This window comes from Lygodium microphyllum, chromosome 11, assembly GCF_053477565.2.
Source record: "Lygodium microphyllum isolate KBCC chromosome 11, Lygodium_microphyllum_v1.1.10, whole genome shotgun sequence".
Classification (NCBI taxonomy): Eukaryota; Viridiplantae; Streptophyta; class Polypodiopsida; order Schizaeales; family Lygodiaceae; genus Lygodium; species Lygodium microphyllum.
The window spans coordinates 9,418,273-9,440,372 of record NC_141145.1 but is presented as its reverse complement, the minus strand read 5'-3'; the positions used below and the strand labels follow the sequence as shown (position 1 = coordinate 9,440,372).

Genomic DNA, 22,100 nt, shown 5'->3' with positions numbered 1-22,100 from the left:
TAATGGAGGCCACCCATAGGATTGCATATGTTAGTGTGGACCAACTCCAATGATGTAGAAGCCCTCTAAGAGGTAACCTATGGATGGGGTTGCCAATGTTGCTTGCCTCTCAAGTCTTCTTCTGAAAAGTCCCTTCACCATCTTCTTTTGAAAGGCCAAAATGGTCCGAACTCGTGGAAAGTCCTTGTGACAAGGGTTATGAGTGTATTAAGCCTACCCTCTTGTGTACCCATCCACAAAACTACTCCTATAGAAGCATCTTCCACAGTCACCGCATCTTGTGTGAACATAACACGGATACCTAGCTATGTAAGACTATGAACATACAATAGGTTAAAACCCAAATCTAGTACGTATAGAACTTTGGCTGAAGAATATTTTCAATCTGGAAAGAGGGCAATGGCCCCCACTGCATAAACAGATCTAAAAGGATTGTTACCAATGGTGACAAATCTACCTCTAGAACATATCCTGAAGCCAATCGTGTCAATAGGTCATGTGGAAAGAAGCCCCACTGTCCACAAGCCAAGGTTTCCGTATAGTGGAAGAAGCAAAAGTAGTATCATTCCCTCAGACATATGTACAAAGATGAACTCAGTGGTAGCTGGGGTAGCCTTTGAATCCTTAAGCCCCTCCTTGGGCCTCAAGTGGAGTTATTCTACCAACACTTCTCCTTCGAATGTATACCCTTCCTACAATGTGGGCACTTGGGCTTCTCATTATCCCTCATGTCCTCTTTCTCCTCATCTTGTTTCTTAGCACTAGGCTTCTCCTTCTTCTTCCCTCCTCCCAAACTTGTTGTGAAAGCCTTTGTGGAGCAGGATCCACTGGCTCTTACCTCTTTGAGCCACTGAGCATGCTCCAAGACTAGCAAGACAAGCTTCTCCCAAAAAAGAATCTCATAGGGTCCTTGAAGTAAAAAGGTTGGTGTAGAACACATCAAACTTTGGAGATAGCAGCTAAGTTAAGAGAATCATTGTCATATCCTCCAAAAGTATAGTCCTCTCAAGGGATAGAGGCTCATCTCTCATGTCATCCAGTTTGTTGATGCAATCCTTCATGGAAGGAAAGTCATCAATGTTGAGTATTCCTAGTTTCTTCTCAAGAGAAATCCTATGGGCAAAATGTCCCTTTATGGTACAAAGGCACAAGCGTCTTCCGCACTTCCACTGTTATCTTCAATCTATGAACATGCACTATGATAAAATCGCATACGCTCGCGAAAATGAAGGATCAAGCTCAAGAGTTGAGTCAATCCCATAGGGCTGCACAATCCATTCATGGTCCCTCGTGCAGATCCTCCAACACAAGGTAGGGTATAGATAGGGTAACAAGCTTCCAAAGATCGAGCTTTGTCAAGGATGCATTTCATCTTACATGACGAAAGCAAATAGTTGGAACCATTGAGTGGATTCTCTTTGAGTAAAGAAGGGAGAGTAGGCACTTGGATAGGTGGTGCCATATTAGGCATTTTAAAGCTAGTCAAATGGGCTTTTTATAAAACATGGAGAGAGGGGGGAGGAGAAGGCTACTCCAAATGATGAGACTATATAAAAGGGCTTCATGACCTCTGATAATCATTAAGGGAGTTTTAAGATCTCAAACATACCTTTTAAGATGTAGAGAGTGCTCTAGACTAATAAAAGTAAAGCATCCATAACATAAATTTTATTTAAAAATAAAAATTCATTTTAAAAATAGATATAATATTCATAATTATGGATTTTTTACTTTGAATATCTATTTTTTGCCCCATGTATTATAATTATGGCAACTATTATATTAATACCATAGGATCTCATTCACTTCACATTAATGACATGATCATGATTGCATATTAATCATATTGAATCTCAATTCAAATCATCAAAAAGTTGGGTGCTTCAAACTTCCCTCTCTCTCTCTCTCTCTCTCTCTCTCTCTCTCTCTCTCTCCAACCATGGATGTAGAAATCCGTACTTGTATTTAATTCATTTCAAAATTATGGAAAATGGAGTCGTATTTGATTCAACTTCTTTGTGTTGAAAGTTTTGCAGATATTAAATTGGAGAAGAAGAGTATACAATACAAAGATATTAAAGCAAATCTCTTTTTACTTTCAATATAGTTTCAAGTATTGATATTGAAGCAAATCTCTTTGCTTTATTCATAATTACATACAAGAGTATTTATAAGACAATGTAGAAAAGCTATTGCTTTTTATGATAACTTTTCCTAAAAGAGACATCCTTTCTAGGAGCCCTTTTGGCTTTCTTTGATATTTTAGTTACCATAAGTATTAAGAGCATGCCTTCAGTTTGTTATGGCTTTGGGAAAATCCTCTTCCTTGTCCACTTTCACTCTATCCATGGCATGCTTCTCTTTGGTCAACATCCTTTTTAATATCTTTCTACCTTGATGATCTTTCTCTCCTGATTGGATACAATTAATAACCATATGCTATAATAGTCATAATTAAAAAAATTAGAATATTTTGTAAGTAGCAAAAGTTAAATGATGAGATAAGCCTTGAATCATTTCATTTACATCTTGGAATTTCCATGGGATTTCTTTAAAGAATTAATGGAATAACATTTTTCTTGTTTCAATAATTAATATCTTCCAAGAGGTATGCAGTTGCCAAAACTAGACTTCTTTTCGTGAAAAGTAGGTTTGAAATGCAATAAACTAAGTCCTCATATATATCTTGTTTGAAAATAGAGAGCTATTTTATATAGGACTTCTCAAAATGTGATCAATAGTCCTAGATCCAAAAAAAGAGGACCATTTTGTAAAAAAGATACATACTTTTCAAGTCCAAAACAACTCTTTTTTTTCTATTTTGGAGTCCCTTTGTAAACACTTCCGTTTAATTCTCAACTTATTTCTTTAGGCACTCAAACTATATAACTGCATGCATACACTCAAGACCTTGAACTTATAGGTTCTTAAATATGTCTATTTGCTCATTTCAGATGTTATGGAATAAAGTTTACTTATTTTTTAAATAAATTAGAATAAATATTTATATATTGAATTGCTAAGGTATGTTTTATTACAATGTGTATTTAAAACTAATGTTAAAAAACTTCTCATACTAGTATATTTTGAAATCTTTAGATTCAAATGAAAACTTGATTATTTCATGAAATAAGAATATAATCAACATAACAACTAATGGTATAGATTTATATTGTGCATGCCTTATAACAAGATTTGGTCCATCTAAACCTTAAAATCTAGTTTTTCTCCCTTGCCTTATGAAATGCAATTTTAGTTTCCAACTCTATAGCTTGTTTCCAATAAATTCACATTTATTACGATAGTCTAACTTTTTATTCTTTATCTTATGAAATGTGATTTTAGTTTATGATTGTGTATCCTATCTTCAAGAAATTCATGTTTCTTACAACATTCTAACTTTTAATATGGGTTTTTGTTTTAGGTAGAGAAAAAGAACATGTAAATATATTTATGATAAAATTTGATAAAAAATATGTTATCCTCTGAAGAGGTGACACACAAATTAATTGAGGAGATAAGTAATTATATGCCTTTTCGTTTTCTTCACAAAGCAAGAAAGTCATCTAAGTTCAAGTATATCAAGGCAATGTTGAAGGTTCCTTCAACTTCAAGAGGTTGTGGAGAATCTTACTAACAAGCTTCAAGTTACATGAAAGATTATAGTATATATAGAGAGCCTTACAATTGATAATTATGTCCATTACACTAATCCAAGCAACTAGTGCTCCCAAGGAAACTCTTATTACTAGGTGAAACCTCATTAATAAGGAGTCCAATCTCAAAACATCTTGAAAATCCAATAAATGGATCTTTTGTTGACAAAGTGGAAAATTCATCCAAGTTCAACTATATAAAGGTAAGGTTGAATGTTCCTTTCAACTTTCAAGAGGTTCTAGAGGATCTTATTAACAAGCTTTAAGTTTATAGGGAAGATTATATCTAGATATATAGAGAGTCTTGCAATTGACAATTATGTACATTACATTGATTTAAGTCACTAATGCTCCTAAGACTACTCTTATTACTATAGATGGAGCTCCATTGAAAGTAATTAAATGTTTATCAAATAGTATATCCATGGACATGCTAACGAACATAAATTTGACATATATTAGCTAGATCTAAATATAATCTGAAATGCAAACTTGTTATGTAACATTGGAAAGCTCTTCAAACAAGAAATCTTGATGTGTAATTGCGATGAATTATGATTTAATTTGTAAAAATTTTATTGTACACCTATTTTCTTAATATGTTACTACTAATAAACGCAAAAAGCAACAACTCATCTTTAACTTTTACCATGTAACAACTCATCTCTAACTTTTGTTACTTACTTTTACCATGCAACAACTCATCTCTAACTTTTGTTAATAAGTGATTCTTCAATCTCCAAACATGTTTCTCTAAAAGATTGTGTTATATTCTTAGAAAAAATTAAAACCATCACCAATAAAACTCATCAACAAATAGGAGTTGTAAAAAGAAGATGTGCTATTGTTTATGGAAGCTTTAGAATATAACATTCCATCCAACCAAATATCAAGTTTTTTCTTTTCTTCAAATCTCCACACATACTTCATAGACTCTAAAATAGTATTAAGTTTTGTTCTTTTTATGATCGATTCATACTTATATTCTAGTTGAATACAAATATAATAAAGAGATTTTTTTACCAACAATGTAAAAATTATTGGATGATCGATTAATAGCTAACGATACGATTTACATGTCAGTATCAGAAAACTATGTGAATTCAAAAAAAAAAAAAAGAATAAGAAAGAAACTAGCAAAAAGGAGAAGAAAGAAATAAGGAAATAAGGATGGATAAAAGACGAGTAAAAGTTGAAAAAATCAAATTGAGTATTCATTGTCACTTTTATGATGAAATGTCAAATTAGGCCAATCATTGTCACCTTTAAGGACAACCTAGATTTCTAAATTTTACATAAGCCACGAGAATGTTATGTGAAGGAATACATTGGAAAGGTACTAAAGCATTTCCATATAGAGAGAGGAAAGGTTACCAATATTCCATTGCCTCCATATTTGAAACTTAGCCAAGAGGACAACCTAAGTCAAATGAGTAGAAGGCTGAAATGGCCAAGATTCATTATGCATCCACATTTGATATCTTAACATAGGCAATGGTTGCTGCACGTCCAAACATTGCCTATGCAATGAAAGTAGTCGGCGAATATATGGCAAACCCTAATAAGAAGCATTGGGAGACAATCAAAAGTATCATGAGATAACTTGAGCCACACTAGTCTATATGTATATGCTTCGATAAGAAGGATGTATCTGTGTTTAGATATATAGATGCTAATTTTGCAAGGAATGTAAACTTTAGGAGGTCCACTATAGGTTTTATCTTCACTTTTACAAGTGATGCAATCTCTTGGATCTCTCAATTGCAATCATGTATGGCATTATCTTTTATTGAGACAAAGTATATTGCAACCAATAAGACCTATAAAAAAACTATATAGTTTACTCGTCTAGTGGAAGACTTGGGTTTATTATAGCAAAGATACTTACATTGCATTATGATGGTCACAGCGCCATTCAATTGGCATGGAACCTAGTCTTTAATACAAAGACAAAGCACATTGAGGTGAAGTATAACTTTATCATAAAGGTGCTTAAAAGATAATCCCATGGAGCTTATCAAGATCCATACATATGATAACATATGATAACCCTATAGACCTCATAAAGAGATTAGCTTCGGATGCTTTGTATGTTGGGAATAAAGGTGCCTATGCCTAGCTACCTGTGTATTACTACACTGATAGTACGTGCACACTTGTACACTGCAAGTGGCAGATGCCCGTCACTGTCACTTTATTCTTTATTCTTTCAATGGCATTTGAACAAAGGAAAGACCGGTCACACATTGTGATTGTTGGAGATTCCACCTCTCTCTCTCTCTCTCTCTCTCTCTCTCTCTCTCTCTCTCCACCGTAGCTCTTGCTCACGCTCGCATGCTTCCACCCTAGGCTCGCTCCCTTCAATTGGTATCAAAGCCAAACATTTGAAGAGTTTCTTCATCCTTTGCTTCAACCTAGATTCAAAGTTTCAACTCAAGGTTTCATAGCAACCATTGTTCCTTTCTCTCGAGATATGTATTGAGTCTTTCCCACCTTGCTTCACGCTTGTTAAGAAGCTTTCCAATGCTTTGTTGAGCCTTGTTGAGTGGTTATTGAGTTCAGGAGTAGCCATTTTATCCATTTTGAGTGAATACAAAGCATGTTGTAGAAGTCATGGACAATTATGGCAGCTTGACAGCGCTGTCATATTTTGGCCACCATAACTTTTACATATAATATAGAATTTAGGTGTTCTATAGCTAGAAACGAAGAGCACGACGAGAGCTACAAATCTGTGCACTCATAGAGTTGATTCTATGTAGTTTTTTGTTCTCTGTTTCACATAGAATAGAATTGTTCTAGTTTAGACAATAAACAATAAAGTCCATAATATATATTTGATGCTTCAGGGATGCTATTTTGGTGCTTGAATGGTATGGTTATGCCTTTGGGATTGATTTGAGCTTCAAATAGATCATATTTCATTCTAATTTTAGTACTATAATAATATAGCAACAAGCATTTGTTATTAAAAAGCTTATACCTAATGCTCATTGACGCTTTATGGGATACTTAGGGGATGTACCACTACTTCGATTGTTATATATACTTTCTGATATGCTATGGCATGCTTTTGAGCAGAGATTTAACCTCTGTTACATTGAAATCGGATGTGGTTACATGCCTTGGTTACTTCATTGGCTTATGTAGTTACGTGCTTAAAGAATCTTTTGGGTTTTATGCTCTTGGCTTATATTTCATGTATCTTGTATACTCAAATGTCATTCATGTCATGTTTTGAGCTTTGCTTGCTCATTTAATACTTTTACTTCAGTGGGAGCTACTCGGCTTTATATACTAAGCCGCATTGACACTTGGATATACTATAGAGCATTTAGTTTATGCAGTTGAGCTTGAGCTTATTACAATGAGATAGTGGGACTCATTGTGACATGTACATGCTCTCTTGATATTTATTGGATCCAATTACCCTATCATGGACTAATTTGATCTTTTGGCTTGGACATGGTACTTATGTTAGTTAGGGTATTGTTAGTGGTATTTATGTACTTCTAGGTTAGGTATTGAGCTTTGCTCAGTGGCTTAAGCATTTGGCAGTTCTCTTCATTTACCTTTGAGAGCTACCTTTTGCATGATGTCTATGCCTATTGCATGCATGGTTTTTGACATAGTAAAGTTATGAGAGCATTCAGTACTAGTTGTTCTTGGCTTCTTCCTTCTTGGTTGCTCATAGTTAATTGTTTGCATATTGCTACAATTTATTGCAACAACTTATCATTTCAATTCTATGCATTCTACTTGAGGACAATCACCTGGATTTGACAGTCTTTTGCTTATAGTTTGTGGATAACTCATTACTTTGGCAGTATCTTCTATCTCTCGCTTGATTTAGCAGTGGTTTTGGGGCTAATTTGCAGGGTATTACAACAACCCGTCTGGCCCTTCTGTGAACTTGCTTAGTTTCATTATGGCTAGTGGTTCTCACAACAATGCTAGCTTCAATATTGAGAAACTGGATGGAACCAATTACAGCTATTGGAAGACCCGAATATGGCAAGTTTAGTGCAGAATCTACAGGTTAGACCACTCAAAAATGGGGGGTATCAAACCCAAAAACATTGCAACTAAAGGTTGGAATGAACTGTATGAGCTATGCAAGTCCATAATTATTTTCTCTCTTTAAGCAGGTTCACTACAATGTTGTAACTAGAAATCCGATTGAATATGAGCTTTGGACACAAATTAAGAATCTTTATGACAAGCAGAGTCTTGCATCTCAAATGTATTGGTTGAAATAGTTTATGGACCTTCACACGAAGGAAGGGACTTTAATGTCTACACACTTTAATGAGTTTCACTCCATCATCAACGATTATAGCTTCGCAAGAGATTGAGTCAAGGATACTTTGCATCATTTGTTTTTGCTCACTACTCTACCTGAGTCATGGGACACTTTCCGTAGAGCTCTATGTACTAAGGATGGGCTGAAATTGCACGATGTTAAAACTGCCCTCTTAACAAAGGAGGTGAAAAGAAAGAATGTGGATGCTTCCCGTGCGCCACATGCATTAACTATGAGAGGCCAACAAGATGGAAATGGCTGTGGTAGAGACTCTGACAGGTCTTGGTCTAAGACACGCGGACAATCTCATAGTAAGTCGCATGGACATAAGTCTGGTCTTACTTGTTATTATTATGGGGAAGTAGGTCATATTTGGCCACAATGTCATAAAATGTACGAAGACAAGCGCAAGGAAAAGGAAAAGGGTAAAGAGCAGGATAAAAATGATAATTGTAGCATTTTGTCCCTAGTAAATCTAGTGTCAAGATTGAAGATATTAATATGGTGCAGTTTGATGTATTTGATGATTTTATCTTGGTAGCTTCTTTGAATGCTTCACAAATGACTGATGCTTTGTCAAGATAATCAGTGTTGGTTGATAAATTTAGGGGCTTTCTTTCACTCCTATCGTAGTATGATTGGATCTATCCATTTTAATAATGACCTAGCATTGGAGATAGTTAGTATTGGTAATATCTAGTTGCATTTTGGTTCAAGCAACATATTCACTCTTCATGTTGTCATTTTTTGTGGTTCCTCATGGAAGATTTCCCATGGGAATCTTGTTATTGCACATGGTCCTAAGTCTAGTACCCTCTATTTCTTTGTTTGTATCTGGACTAGTTAACCATGTTTTGGTTGTAGTTGCAGTTCCACATGTATCTCATGGTATCTTAGCCTTGGGCACATTTCTTTGAAATGAATGAAAACACTTATCAATTTGCAATATTTTTCACACTTAGACTATAAGTGTTTTTGTTGGGTGCAGAGTCTTTTCGTCTCCATGTAAATAGACTTACAGGTGTGAACACACCCTTAATGTACTCTAACATATAAATGCATTATTTTATTCTTTGTGTACCATCACAATGGTACACCTATCTCTACGTTCACTTCTCTACCTCTCAACTCGGCTTTGCTCTTCAGCTAACGTCTTCATCTCGCATGCCATTATACAATCTCCCCTTCAAACAGGTATCAGAGCGCGACGGTCCAAGCTCACAAACAAGACAGGTGCAAGCAACAGCCAACACTCAGTAGTCGTAGGCGAGGGGGGACAGTCCGGCAGAACAGACGAAGGTCCATCATGGACCAGTGGGCAACAGCGGGTAGCAGATGTGTGATGGAGCGTCAGACAGGCAAGCGTGAGACAGTAGGGCGTGACAGTTGACGCGCATCAGACGGGCGTGACGGCATCAAGAAGTGGACTTGCAAGTTGCGACACGCCAGCAACACCTGGCGCAACGCGACCAGCATAGGCGACAGTTTGGCAGACGTCACGTCACTTGACGGGTCGACCTAAATGTCAATTCAACGGACCCATATTCGGTTTTTTTTCAAAAATATTTGAGAATTTTTTTTACCTCCTCTCTTCCGAGTATTCCCACGTGCAAGCACAGTGCGCAAATTTGTGTAGATTTAGGCCCAGAAAATTGGGGCTTTTCCAAGTTGAGTGTTGCTCATGCGAAATTGAGGTATCTATGTCAAAAATTGCGGACATTGTGCGCGTTTGAATTGGGAATTTTGCCAAATTTACTAAAATTTTGCTCATCCGATTGAAATTTCTCAACATTGGACCCATAAAATTTGGGGCTTTGGCTGTATTGGTGAAATTTTGTTTAGCTGAGTTAAAGTGGCTAACATTCGAGCACAATTGGACTCGAGACATTTGGGGCTTTTGCAAAGTTTTGTGAAATTTTGCTAAATTTGCCCATTTTAGGCTCTTGTGAACATGAATTAATGCAATTGGGGTAGATTTCATAGTAAAATTTCTGAGGTTTTGCTGAAATCTGTGGATTTTGGCAAAGTTAGTGCGTGAGATGCACTTTGGGAATATTGTTGAAGCAATCTTGTGGTTATAAGCAAAGTGATTTGACAATTTTTATCTTCCACTTATACGATTTTAGAGAAATTGCAGAGATTTCTTGGTGTTTTGGGTATCAAAAGACGATACAAGCACATACGTATGTAGTACACTTGCTCGACGGCTCCCATTGAGTTACTGTATTGCTTGTTATTCATGTTGCAGCAATCTTAGTAATCATTTGCAGATTTGGGATTGGTGCATATGTATTTTTGCTGATATTGCTGAAGTGGGAGTTACGTGGCAGTGGTGTATGCATTTAATGTATGCTGAAATTGCAATCATACTGTTGAAAGTCATTCATTCTACTACTGTACATGTACTTGTATTGAATCTTGCTATTATTTGCTAGAAAATTTGGCTGAAATCAAATGAATATTCAGCTCATTTTTGCTCTCATAAATTGCAACATTGAATTTCTGGTTTATTGCTGAAAAATGGCTGCAAATGCTTCTAGCAACAATGACACTAAATCCCTCTTTGAAATCAAGAGGTTTGATGGCACTAGCTTTGACTTGTGGAAGGATAGGATGCAAGGCATTTTGTTTCTCAAGGACTATGAAGATACTCTCTTGGAGACTAAGCCTGCAGCTATGACAGATGTGGACTGGGCTAGACTTAATAAGAAGGTCATTGCATACATTAAGATGGCAGTGTCTGATGATGTACTTACAGACATCAAGCGTCTTGATATAGGTTATGCTATATGGAAAAAGCTTAAGGATACTTACGAAAATACAACTCATGTGAATCAAGTGCATCTTATGTGTAAACTTGTGAACATCAAGTGTCGTTAAGAAGTCTAATGCTATTGACTTAGTATACTCTGATGTGTGCACTATGCCTGTTAATTCGTATGGGGGTGCACGGTACTTTGTTACTTTCATTGATGATTTCAGTAGAAAGTCATGGGTGTATATACTTAAGAGCAAAAAGAAAGTGTTGGATTCTTTTAAAAAGTTTCATGCTTTTGTTACCACACAAAAAGGGTTTAAGTTGAAAGCCATAAGAACAGATAATGGGGGTGAGTATATCTCAAAGGAATTTAACAAGTTTTGTGAGATACATGGCATTAAGAGGGAGTTGACAGCCCCTTATAAATGGCGTGACTGAAAGATTTAACTGCACACCTTGTCCATAGCTAATTCCCCCACGAAATTCCAGGGAGAGGCTCTTAAAACTGCAGTTCATGTATGCAATCGCTCTCCCAATCATGCATTGGAAAATAGCATTCTTGAAGAGGTTTCGTCTAGCAAACCTGCTTCATATGACCATTTGCGTGTATTTGGTTGTGAAATCTTTCTACATGCACCTGTAGAACAAAGGACCAAACTAGACATGAAATCCATCAAGGACATCTTCATGGGATATGGAGATGAGGGAGAGATGGACTATAGAGTTTGGCTTTCTCAGGGTAGGAAGATAGTACGCAACTAAGATGTAGTATTTAATGAGGCAAAGTTGCTGAAAAATACTACACATGGTGATCTTGACAAAAAGGTCAAATTTTAGCATGAACAGCCAGCCATTTGGCAGCCATTAACTAAAAATTATGTCCCTTTTGATGCTGAAAATGAGCAGCAACCTATTGTGCTAAAGACAGAAGATCGTGGACAGAAGAACATTCTGAAAATAGATTACAACAGCAAGAAAATACTGAAAATCAGCTACCTAGTGATGGTGTGCACATTCATCAGGATGTAGATCCACTGCTTGATAATACAGATCATTGGGTAAGACGGTCTACACGTGTCATAAGGCAACCACAGAGGTTTCAGCCATCTTTGGATTACATTTTGTTGACTATGAGGGTGAGCCTCTGACATTTAAAGAGGCACAATCATGTGAAAACAAGAGAAAGTGAAAGCTTGCTATGCATGAAGAGATGAAGTGTCTATATGCAAATAACACATGGGAGCTTGTACCTTTGCCCAAGGATAGGAAAGTTATTCCTAATAAATGGGTTTACAAAATGAAATGTATTGGTGGGAAGCCCAAGTACAAGGCACGGCTGGTTGCTAAGGGCTATACACAAAAGGAAGGCATAGACTTCCAGGAGATATTTTCACCAGTGCTGAAGATAACTACGCTCCATGTTTTGTTTACTCTCATTGCATCCTTGGATTTAGAGTTGGATCAGATGGATGTGAAGACTGTTTTTCTTCATGGTGACTTGGATGAAGAGTTGTACATGAAGCAGCCAAAAGGAATTGCTATTCCAAAAAAAGAGCATTTGGCTTGTAAGCTGAAACGCAGCTTATATGGGCTAAAACAAGCCCCTAGACAATGGTACAAAAAATTTGATACTTTTATGCTCAATCATGGATTTAAACACAGTCATGCAGATCACTGCTTATACACTAAAAAGGCTGATGATAGCAACCTTATTGTGCTGGTTTTATATGTGGATGACATGCTGATTGCAGGACAGCATAAGAGTACTTTGAACGCTCTTAAAAGGCAATTGAGTTCAGCCTTCTCTATGAAAGATTTGGGGGCAGCTAAACACATTTTGGACATGCGCATTAAAAGAGACAGAGGGTAGCATTTGTTGTTTCTCTCATAGGACAAGTACATCAGCAAAGCACTTGACAGGTTTAATATGATTGATGTTAAACGTCTTGGTGTGCCTTTACCGCCACATACAAAGCTTAGCAAATCTGATAGCCCTAAGGATAATGCAACTGCTAGTGTCATGAAGGGTATGCCTTATGCATCAACTTCTGGACCTTTAATGTATGCTATGGTTGCAACTCACCTTGACATTGCTCATGCAGTAGGAGTTGTTAGTAGATTTATGTCTTAACCCTAGCAAGCCACATTGGGAAGCAGTGAAATGTATCTTTAGATACTTGAAAGGTACACAAGAAAAGTGTATATGCTATGGAAAGGGTATACTAGAGTTGCAGGGATTTTGTGATTTAGACACGGTAGGAGATATTGATAATAGGAAATCTACCAGTGGGTATGTTTTTACTTTGGCTGGTGGGGCTATCTCTTGGTGTTCAAGATTGCAAAAAAGGCACTGAGTACTACAAAAGCCGAATATATTTCAGCCATTGAAGCTTCTAAGGAAGCTATTTGGCTTGGCCGTTTAGTCAAGGATTTTGGTCTTTCTTCACGTACTCCAGTGCTTGGTTGTGATAGCCAAAAGGGCAATATGTCTAGCTAAGAATGCCATGTTCCATACACGTACCAAACACATAGATGTTCGGTATCACTTTATTCGACATGTCTTGGATAATGGTCTGGTCACATTGACTAAGGTCAAAACCCAAGATAACCCTGTAGATGTTCTCACTAAGTCTCTTGCAAAGGCTCAATATGAGCATTGCATTCGTTTAGTGAAAGTTGGTTAGCTTAAAGGTACCACTTCGAGCCTTTAAGTGGGAGGTTGTTGGGTGTAAAGTCCCTTCGTCTCCGTGTAAATAGACTTACGGGTATAAACAAACCCTTAATGTACTCTAACTTATAAATACATTATTTTATTCTAAGTGTACCATCACAACGATACACCTATCTCTACGTTCACTTCTCTAACTCTCAGATCAGCTCTTCTCTTCAACTAATGCCTTCATCTCGCACACCATTACACAATCTCCCCTTCAGTTTTAAGTCTTATGATCATTGTTTATATTACAAGCATACACATAATACGCATAAGAAGATTGGCATGAAGTGCATGGGGAGTCTTTAGCTCTTGTTCATTTGGATGTATGTGGTCCTATGCCTTATGAGTCACTAGATGGTGCGAAGTACTTTGTCACATTCATTGATGTTTACTCACATAAGGTCTGAGCTTACCCTATTAAACAAAAAATAGATGTCTTGTCTACCTTTTAGTGTTGGCTTGCTCTTGTTGAGAACCAATCTAGATATAGGTTGAAATGCCTAAGATTTGATAATGGAAGTGAGTATGCCTCAAAAGCTTTTGAACAGTTTTGCGATGAGCAAGGTAGTAAGCATTAGTTGATTGCTCCTTACACCCCTCCCTAGAATGGTATTGTCGAACGCATGAATATGACGATTCAAGAGAGAGTCTGCACTATACTTAGCTAGGCATGCTTACCACAACACTTTTGGATTCATGCACTTACTACTACCATATACTTGATTAACCGGTCCCCTTGCATTGTTACTGATTGCTAGGTTGTAGAGAAGGTCTGGATCAAGAAACCTCTATTATATGCTCATTTGCATGTCTTTGGTTGTGAGACATTCAACTATGTTCCCAAGGACGAGCACAATAAGCTAGATCCTAAGTCTATGAAATGCATCTTTTTTAGTTATGGGGATGCAGGTGAGATGGGCTATTGCCTATGGGATCCGTAGGCTTGTAAGATTATCCATAGCCATGATGTAGATTTCCACGAGGTAAAGATGTATAAACAACCTACGTAGGTGGTTGAGGCATGCAAGGTGATCTTTCAGGAAGAGCCTCTTGTTCCCGTACAACTAACTAGACAGCCTGCAACAACTGATGTGCCAATGACCCAAGCCTTGCATGTTGTATAGATCAACTTACTTTGAGACGCTCTACTAGAGCTAGACATCAACCTGCGTACTTTACACCCTCCATGGATTATGCTATGGTGACAGATGTAGGCAAGCCTCTCTCTTATAATGAGGCCATGCATAGAGATGATAGTAACTCATGGGACAAGGCTAGGTAGTCAGAGTTTAACTTCTTACAAACTAATCATACATGGGATTTGGTTCCTTTTCCTAGTGGCAAGAAGGCATTGCCATGCAAGTAGGTATACAAGTTGAAAAGTATCCCATGACGCCCCAACCCCGCTTAAAAGGCCAAATTGATAACTAAGGATTTCAAACAGAAATATGGTGTTGACTTTGATGAAGTCTTCTCTCGTGGTCAAAATTACAATCCTACACTTTGTACTAGCATTGATTGCTCAATGGGATCTTTATCTGATGGATGTAAATACAACTTTTTTACATGGGGACTTGCATCATGAGATCTATATGTAGTAGCCAAAGGGCTTTGAAGAAAAAGGCAGGGAACACCTAGTGTGCAAGTTGAGAAAGAGCCTTTATGGCCTTAAGCAAGCACCTAGGGAATGGTACAATAAGTTTGAAGCTTTTATGTATTCACAAGGATATAGTTGTAGTGCTATGGGTCCGTGTTTATACACAAAGAAAACTCATGATAACAGCTTTATGATTTTGGTACTCTATGCGAATGATATGCTTATTGTTGGAAGAGCTTATGATGAGCTGAATGCCTTGAAAATTCAGCTTAAGAAGAGCTTTGAGATGAAGGACATGGGATAGGCCTTGCACATTCTCCAAAGATACACATCACACATGATCGCTCTAAAAAGATCCTTTATTTGCCACAAAAGAAGTATATCCGAAAAGTTCTTGAGAGGTTTCATATGCAAGATGGTAAGCATATAGTTGTTGTCTCCCTTCTCATGTAAAGGTTGGTCAAGCTAATTGTCTGCAATCTGATGAGCAAAAGGCTGACATGCCAAGATCCCTTCTGCATTCATTGTGGGCAATTTGATGTATGCCATGATAGCTACTCGTCCTGACATAGCATTTACAATGGGAGTTGTGGTACGCTTATGGCTATACGTGGCAAATGACATTGGGATGCCGTCAAGGATACCATGGGTTATCTAAAGGGCATAACAACTATGTGCATATAATATAATGGCTAGGATACAAGAGTCATGGGATACACTCACTTTGATTATGCAAGACATGTAAGCAGTAGAAAGTCCACCTCTGGCTATGTCTTCATCTTTGCTAGAGGTGTTGTTTCTTAGATGTTCACAATGCAAAAATGCATAGTTATCTCTACTACGAAGGCGGATTATGTTGCACCTACTAAGGCTTGCAAGGAGGCTCTTTGGTTAGGCCATTTGGTGATAAACCTTGGTATTACCGATGTGGTGTCTACATTGCATTTGGATTCATGATTGCTATCTAGTTAGCTAAGAATCCAGTCTTCCATGCGAAAACGAAACACATTGAGGTGCATTACCACTTCATCAAAGAGACTATTGAGAACAAGTCTATTGACTTTGTCAAGATCTCAACTAATCAAGATCCTATAGATATGCTCATAAAAAGTTTCTTAAAGAAGTATTTTGCCTTCCTTAAGAAGTTGATGGGCATTGGATGAGATTACGGTTTTCCTTATCCTGTTGTACTTATGTATACTTGTGCTTTGTCACATTTTTTCATATTCTCTCCTCACTAGGAACACATTTACTTTTTAAGTGGGAGGTTATTAGGGGTAAAGGTACTTGTGTCTAACCACCTGTGTATTACTACATTGACAATATCCGTATACCTGTACACTACACGTGCCAAGCACCTATCATTGTCATTTCATTCTTAATTCTTTTAGTTACATTTGAATAAAGGAAAGGCTAGTCACACATTGTGACTGTTGGAGTTCACTCTCACTCACTCTCTCTCTCCTTCCACCACAGCTCTTGCTTCCACTCGCATGCTTCCACTCTGGGCTCACCCCCTTCCACTATAGAGTGCTAATGGATATTGGATAATATATTCACTTTCTTCTTATACTCCCATAAAGGTGCATTGGCCTTTGAGTAAGAGATTGTTGGGTTAAAGGTTAATGGCCTACAACCGAGCGAACACTTCTTATGTAAGTCTATATTGTACAATTATATGTAGGTAAAGATAACAAAGAATAAGAGCACAATTCATTTTGTGTCCATATAACTCTCATGTTCTCTCTCTCTCAACCCTCTTGCACTCCATAACTTCCATCTCACAACCCACCATTGCTTCCCTCTCATGGAGTGGCAGCTCCCCAGACTTTAATCACCAATGCCACTGAAAAACCTTGCACACAAGCATCTTCCCAGCATAAATCCCGAACATGAGTACTAGACAAGAGATTTACCTTGTCGTAACCATCACCCATAACACGTACCCTCCATGCATACCCTTGTCACTACCCCATACCACCTTAAATCCTTAAGTGAAAGTGGTTTTATGCCAAATAGAAGGTTGATACTAATGCAGCCCCCACCCAGAATCCAACATGAGATACAACACAAGCTATATCCACTCAAACTCACCTCCTCATTCCTAAGCCTACGAGCTGCAGCACTCAAGATCACAATTATGTCCCAAGAATTGAAGTCCCATACTACCAACTAACACCATCCTGGTGTATGTATGTGTTGGTCTATAAGTGTCCAAGAGTGGTGATGGCACAATAATGTGCACAATAGGGCCTTGAGTCCTATAAATAGGACTTAGTTGCCCTAGCCATGAAGTACCCTTAGTGCATTCACACTAAGTCACTTCATGACCACTATGCTCAATGGTACTAGCTCCCATCTAGATGTCCAAGGATGTAATACCCATCTCTACTTTTCTTGCAATCACAATAAAGGTATAATGGATGCCTTTCAGCATATAATCAGGTATCCTCACCCCTTCAAACTTAATTGGAAGGAAACTCTCTTGCATGAAGCCTAATGTAATCTAAGATAAACTTGGAGTTGGTTGAGATCTCAAGTCTTGTGATTTGTGTGACTGTGCAAGCATATTTAAGGACTCCAGCACTAAAAGTATCTCTGAACGAATTTGGTCTCTGGCTGCCCAGGTTGAATCTCAGGAGCAGCAATGTGTAGACTGACGCTCACGTAAGAACACAGAGGAGGGTGCAAGGACATGTTTCAGGCCTGAGGAAGATTAACAAGACAGAAAACGAAAATAGCCTTACTCCTCTCTTCTATGGAAGATGCTTTTAAGGCATTCCAGACCCTCTTTTGTCAAACTAATGTAAAGAGTTTTGAGAATTGACGCTGCTGGTAATGGCTCCAGTGACAAAAGAGGCAATTTCCAATAATTTTTCCTTTTCTGAAATACATTTTCAGTCTCTTAAAACAACAAAAGAGAGAGAGGGAGGGTGCAGGATAATCCTAGTGCTGCCCTGTGTGCTTGGGAAGAGGCTAGGTGAATCCTTGCATCATACATTATATGCATATGGAATATATAGAAGCATTCTTCATAGAGGAGACATTCAGGCATCAAAAACCTCCTACTTTGCAACTCACACATCAAGAGCAGTATGAAGAAAGCTTGTAAGCTCAATCCAAGCTGTTCTCTGGGGTCCATCTCCTCTTCTGACCTGCTTCATACATGACAAGAAAACAGACCTGTGTTTAGGAAAATGTTTTTGTTGGCAGATACAATATTTTTAACTTGATATTTTAGAGTGAATTTTAATCAAATTTGTCATATAATTAAAAATTTGCCAAATTTCTAGTGCTTCACCCTCTGTCTCAAATTTGAAGGTTTTTTTGAGAAATTTTGCAAGTTAATATTACAACTCATTTATCTGTGATGAAGCTAACAGAGTGCCCATTTGAACTTCCTAAATCATCTAAAATTCACCTGATCCATGTCCTGCCAAAAAGCATGACGTTGATCTTTATAAATGCTGACTTTGCATTTGATTCCTGCCTTTAATAAGGCTCCTTCAAAACGTTTCACCTGTCTTACAACCATGTAGAATACATGTTCATGAACCTTCAATGGGATAAATTTTGCTCTTCATCCTGAAAAGCCTCCCTGACTGAACTACAAAATCAAATGTGAAATTTATGCTCATGTTAAACTGACACCCTCTCCAAGGAGTTAAAAGACCTAAAAAAAATAGTTCCCGGGACTTTGCCTACCTGCAGTAATAGACTTGACAATGCTGGTATATTTTGCTCAAAGTAGGAGCTCATATGTGCATATGCAAGCCCTAGCAGTGCAGCATGAAATCTATGCAAAACTAGTCTATAAGTCTAGCTTGTTCACAATCTCCACCATAATATTGAATTTTACAGAGTGTCATTTACCTCCTTTAGTGGAAACTGTGTATCTTGATCACCATAGATTGCAAGGACAGATCCTTGAATAGTCTTCAGACTTTCAACATCCAACACCTGCTTACATTTAGCAGGCAAAATAACACAAACTTGTCACAAGAGATGTAATGGCACAAATGCAACTTGACACACCATAACAGGGTATATGACCTACTGGTTTTCCGTATATGACTGCAATAGCGTTTACTTTCTTGTAATGCAAAGCATAGCGAATAGCTTTTCCCCCGCCATAGCAAAATCCAATGATGCCTACCTGCACTTCAAATTACTTGAGGAGAATTGCCTCCAGCCATTATATACAGGATAATTGAAGCTTTCGTTCATACATTGTCTATGTCAGCTTGGGGTAGAGTAGAAGCCCAGGACAAGACTTCATCGAGGTCCTCGTTGACATGCTCCTGTGTTGTACAAGCACTGATAGATGTATTAGCCATATGAGTTGTACTCCCATTTATTGATCAAGTGTCTCCAACGCTACCCTAGAGTATGGTTACAATTTCAACTACTGACCTGGGGGGTTGTAAGTGCAAGTAAGATAGCTTTGGGTATAAAACGAGTACTTTGTCCACGGTATGTGTCAGGTGCGATCACAATGCAGTCGAGTTCCTCTGCAAGTGCTTCAGCTTTCCTGCAATTCAGGGTTCAAGAAATGACAGGTTTGCTTTAATCTAGAGCTGGTTCATCTTTGGAAAACCCCTCCATTGAAAAAACACATGGTTTTCGCTATAAGTTTGTACGGTTCAACAAGAAACATTTCGCAAATCCTGCTGCAAATTGCAAATGAAAAGATTCATGCAAGCTACAGAATGTAAGGGCCCCTTCAGATGCAGAGGTGCATATGTTCTTTCATGGCTTTTTGCAGATTCAATCTGGATAATAAATAGATAAAGATAAAAGAACCTGAGTAGGATTGGAAACATTTTATTGACATCACATGCTGAAAATTTCAAGCTTAAATTTGCAAGTTTAACCAGAATTTCAAGGAAAAGCACACCTTTTGTTGATCCAAAGCATTTGAAACAGCCTATTGAATTGCAAGCTTAAATTTGCAAGTTTAACCAGAATTTCAAGGAAAAGCACACCTTTTGTTGATCCAAAGCATTTGAAACAGCCTATTGAATTTCAAGCTTAAATTTGCAAGTTTAACCAGAATTTCAAGGAAAAGCACACCTTTTGTTGATCCAAAGCATTTGAAACAGCCTATTGAATTGCAAGCTGTATCTTGAAAGTTTAACAAGAAATTGGAAGAGAAACAATTAAATCGCACACAGAATAAGCGTTACCCTGGCAAAATAACGGCTTCAAAGTTCAAATGGGTATTATTGCTACATTCCAAAAAAGATCCAATCAGACACAGAATAAGCATTACCCTAGCGAATTAACGGCTTCAAAGTTCAAATGGGGATTGATTGTTGCATTCTTTTCAAAAAACCGATCAGACATAGAATAAGCATTACCCTAGCAAATTAATGGCTTCGAAGTTCAAATGAGAACTATTGCTACATTCCTAACAGATGCCAACATTTCCACCTTCCCCATTTGCATTTGTCAGAGTAACACAACTGCCTCCGTGATTAACAGGCAGTTCTACTTACGCGCAAATTTCAGGAGCCAGACCCCAGAACTCATGGAGGAGGATGACGACAGGCACCCTTCTTCTCTCGGAAGCTGGTGATTGGGCATTGGCAGAAGGACCTCCTGCAAGGAATGCTTGGATGGTTCTGCTGCCATGTCTTGTCGGCACCTGCACGTTTGCCACGTCTTCCAGCATCCCTGCCCTTGCATTGCCGGAGGAACGACGAGGCAGCCCATTCTTCCTTGTGCCGTTGTCACGAGAAAACGCAGCTTCTGAGATGGAATTTAAGAAGCCTTGTGTAGTTCCCAGCTTCAACTTGTGCTTCTCCCGGTGGGATGATGACGATGGTGATAGGCCTAGGTCTAATGGAGGTGCATTTGTGAGGTTGAAGAGCAGAGACTTGGCCGGTGCAACAATCATCCTTTCCTTTTGTTGATTTCATGCCTTACTTCCCAGCACATGCACGAGGATCCACCATATCCCAAGCTTGTCTCTTTATTCTCTACCGTGTTCTCCCGTATATTCTTACACTGTCTTTTTAATGTGGTCAGATCGATGAATTTGGCATTTCTCGTGCATAATCACAATGAGTGGATGAGTGGACTTGTGCAACTTACACTATTTTTTTATTGTGATATTAATAATTTGGCATTTCTCGTGCATAATCATTATTAGTGGATTAGTGGAGTAGTGCTACCTAATCTGGTGGGCAATATAGCACAACATATTAACCAACAATACAAGCACTTGTGCAATTTTAGTAGACCACTTGATTGGTTATACCGTGTGTGCATGCGTGAAGGTCTAATTGATGCGTGACTTATATCCTTCAAGGGTGAAATATGGGTTCTATTGAAATTTTTAAAAAATTGAATTAAAAAAGTTTTAGCAAACTTTACAATGAGATGATAGTGTAGCACTAATACTATGATTTCACACGCATATGGTTAATCCCATTCATTTGTGAGAGTGCGCTGCAGAAGAGGAAATACGAACACGGAGGGAGAGAGAGAGAGAAAACAGAAAATAAGGAAGAGAAATCTGCACTGACTGAAATGAATGTTGAATACACTGAAATGGACTGATCAGTCCCTGCACGCAGCCCGAAGCATCAGTGAGGGCACGAGATCAGGCTGATGATGATGGCAGCACCACCACTGGGGAGAAGGAGTGTCGGAATCTGCAAGAAGACAAGTGATCAAGTGGGGAGGGGGGCTGCCAATAAATAGGCAACGGACAAACCCTAACCCTAACCCTAAAATGGGCGCAAACCCTAAAAGTGCCCTAAAATGGACGCCCCACAACAGTGACCAAAAAGTGGCCGGGCAGCCACTGGTTGCCCACTAAAAGAGGCCAAAAAGAAATACACATCCTAAGACAGCCAGTCGAGAGTGACTAGCCTCCCCCATCATAACACATGACAGACATGTCAGAGCTCCTAATGTCCTCGTCTGACTCAGACTGAGGCTCACAGGCAGGAGATGACAAGGCATGACAAACATGACTGCTAACAACCCCTCTCAGATCCTGGATGTGGCTGAAGGCCGAAAAGGAAATAGATCCTGGGGTGGCAAGAAGAATGCCAATGTTG

At 38.2% G+C, this 22,100-nt stretch overlaps 1 protein-coding gene across 2 annotated transcripts; it reads right to left on the bottom strand.

The window, feature by feature from the left end:
* Positions 1-17,893: 17,893 nt before the first annotated feature.
* LOC148028530 (uncharacterized) lies at positions 17,894-21,047 on the bottom strand. Of its 2 annotated transcripts, none has more exons than XR_015692500.1 (7): positions 20,529-21,047; positions 19,444-19,561; positions 19,260-19,331; positions 19,088-19,186; positions 18,904-18,990; positions 18,452-18,554; positions 17,894-18,185 (listed from the first exon to the last, which is right to left on the bottom strand). XR_015692500.1 is itself a non-coding variant. In XM_087688813.1 (7 exons), exons 1-7 carry the CDS (start codon positions 20,927-20,929, stop codon positions 18,108-18,110), a joined length of 954 nt encoding a protein of 317 aa, XP_087544939.1. In that variant the 5' UTR covers positions 20,930-21,047; the 3' UTR covers positions 17,894-18,107. The 2 variants fall into 2 exon arrangements, 1 of the variants encoding a protein (XP_087544939.1); XM_087688813.1 differs by having other exon boundaries at positions 18,452-18,550.
* Positions 21,048-22,100: the final 1,053 nt, after the last annotated feature.

Bases quoted from the DNA above. Each gene is read 5' to 3' on its own strand.
- LOC148028530 (XM_087688813.1), bottom strand. From the start codon at position 20,929: ATGATTGTTGCACCGGCCAAGTCTCTGCTCTTCAACCTCACAAATGCA. The intron at 18,991-19,087 runs GTAGGTCATATA...AAATGTAAGCAG, and splicing joins CAGTCATATACGGAAAACCA to GTGTTGGATGTTGAAAGTCT. The intron at 18,186-18,451 runs GTGAATTTTAGA...TGTATGAAGCAG, and splicing joins TTTGGCAGGACATGGATCAG to GTCAGAAGAGGAGATGGACC.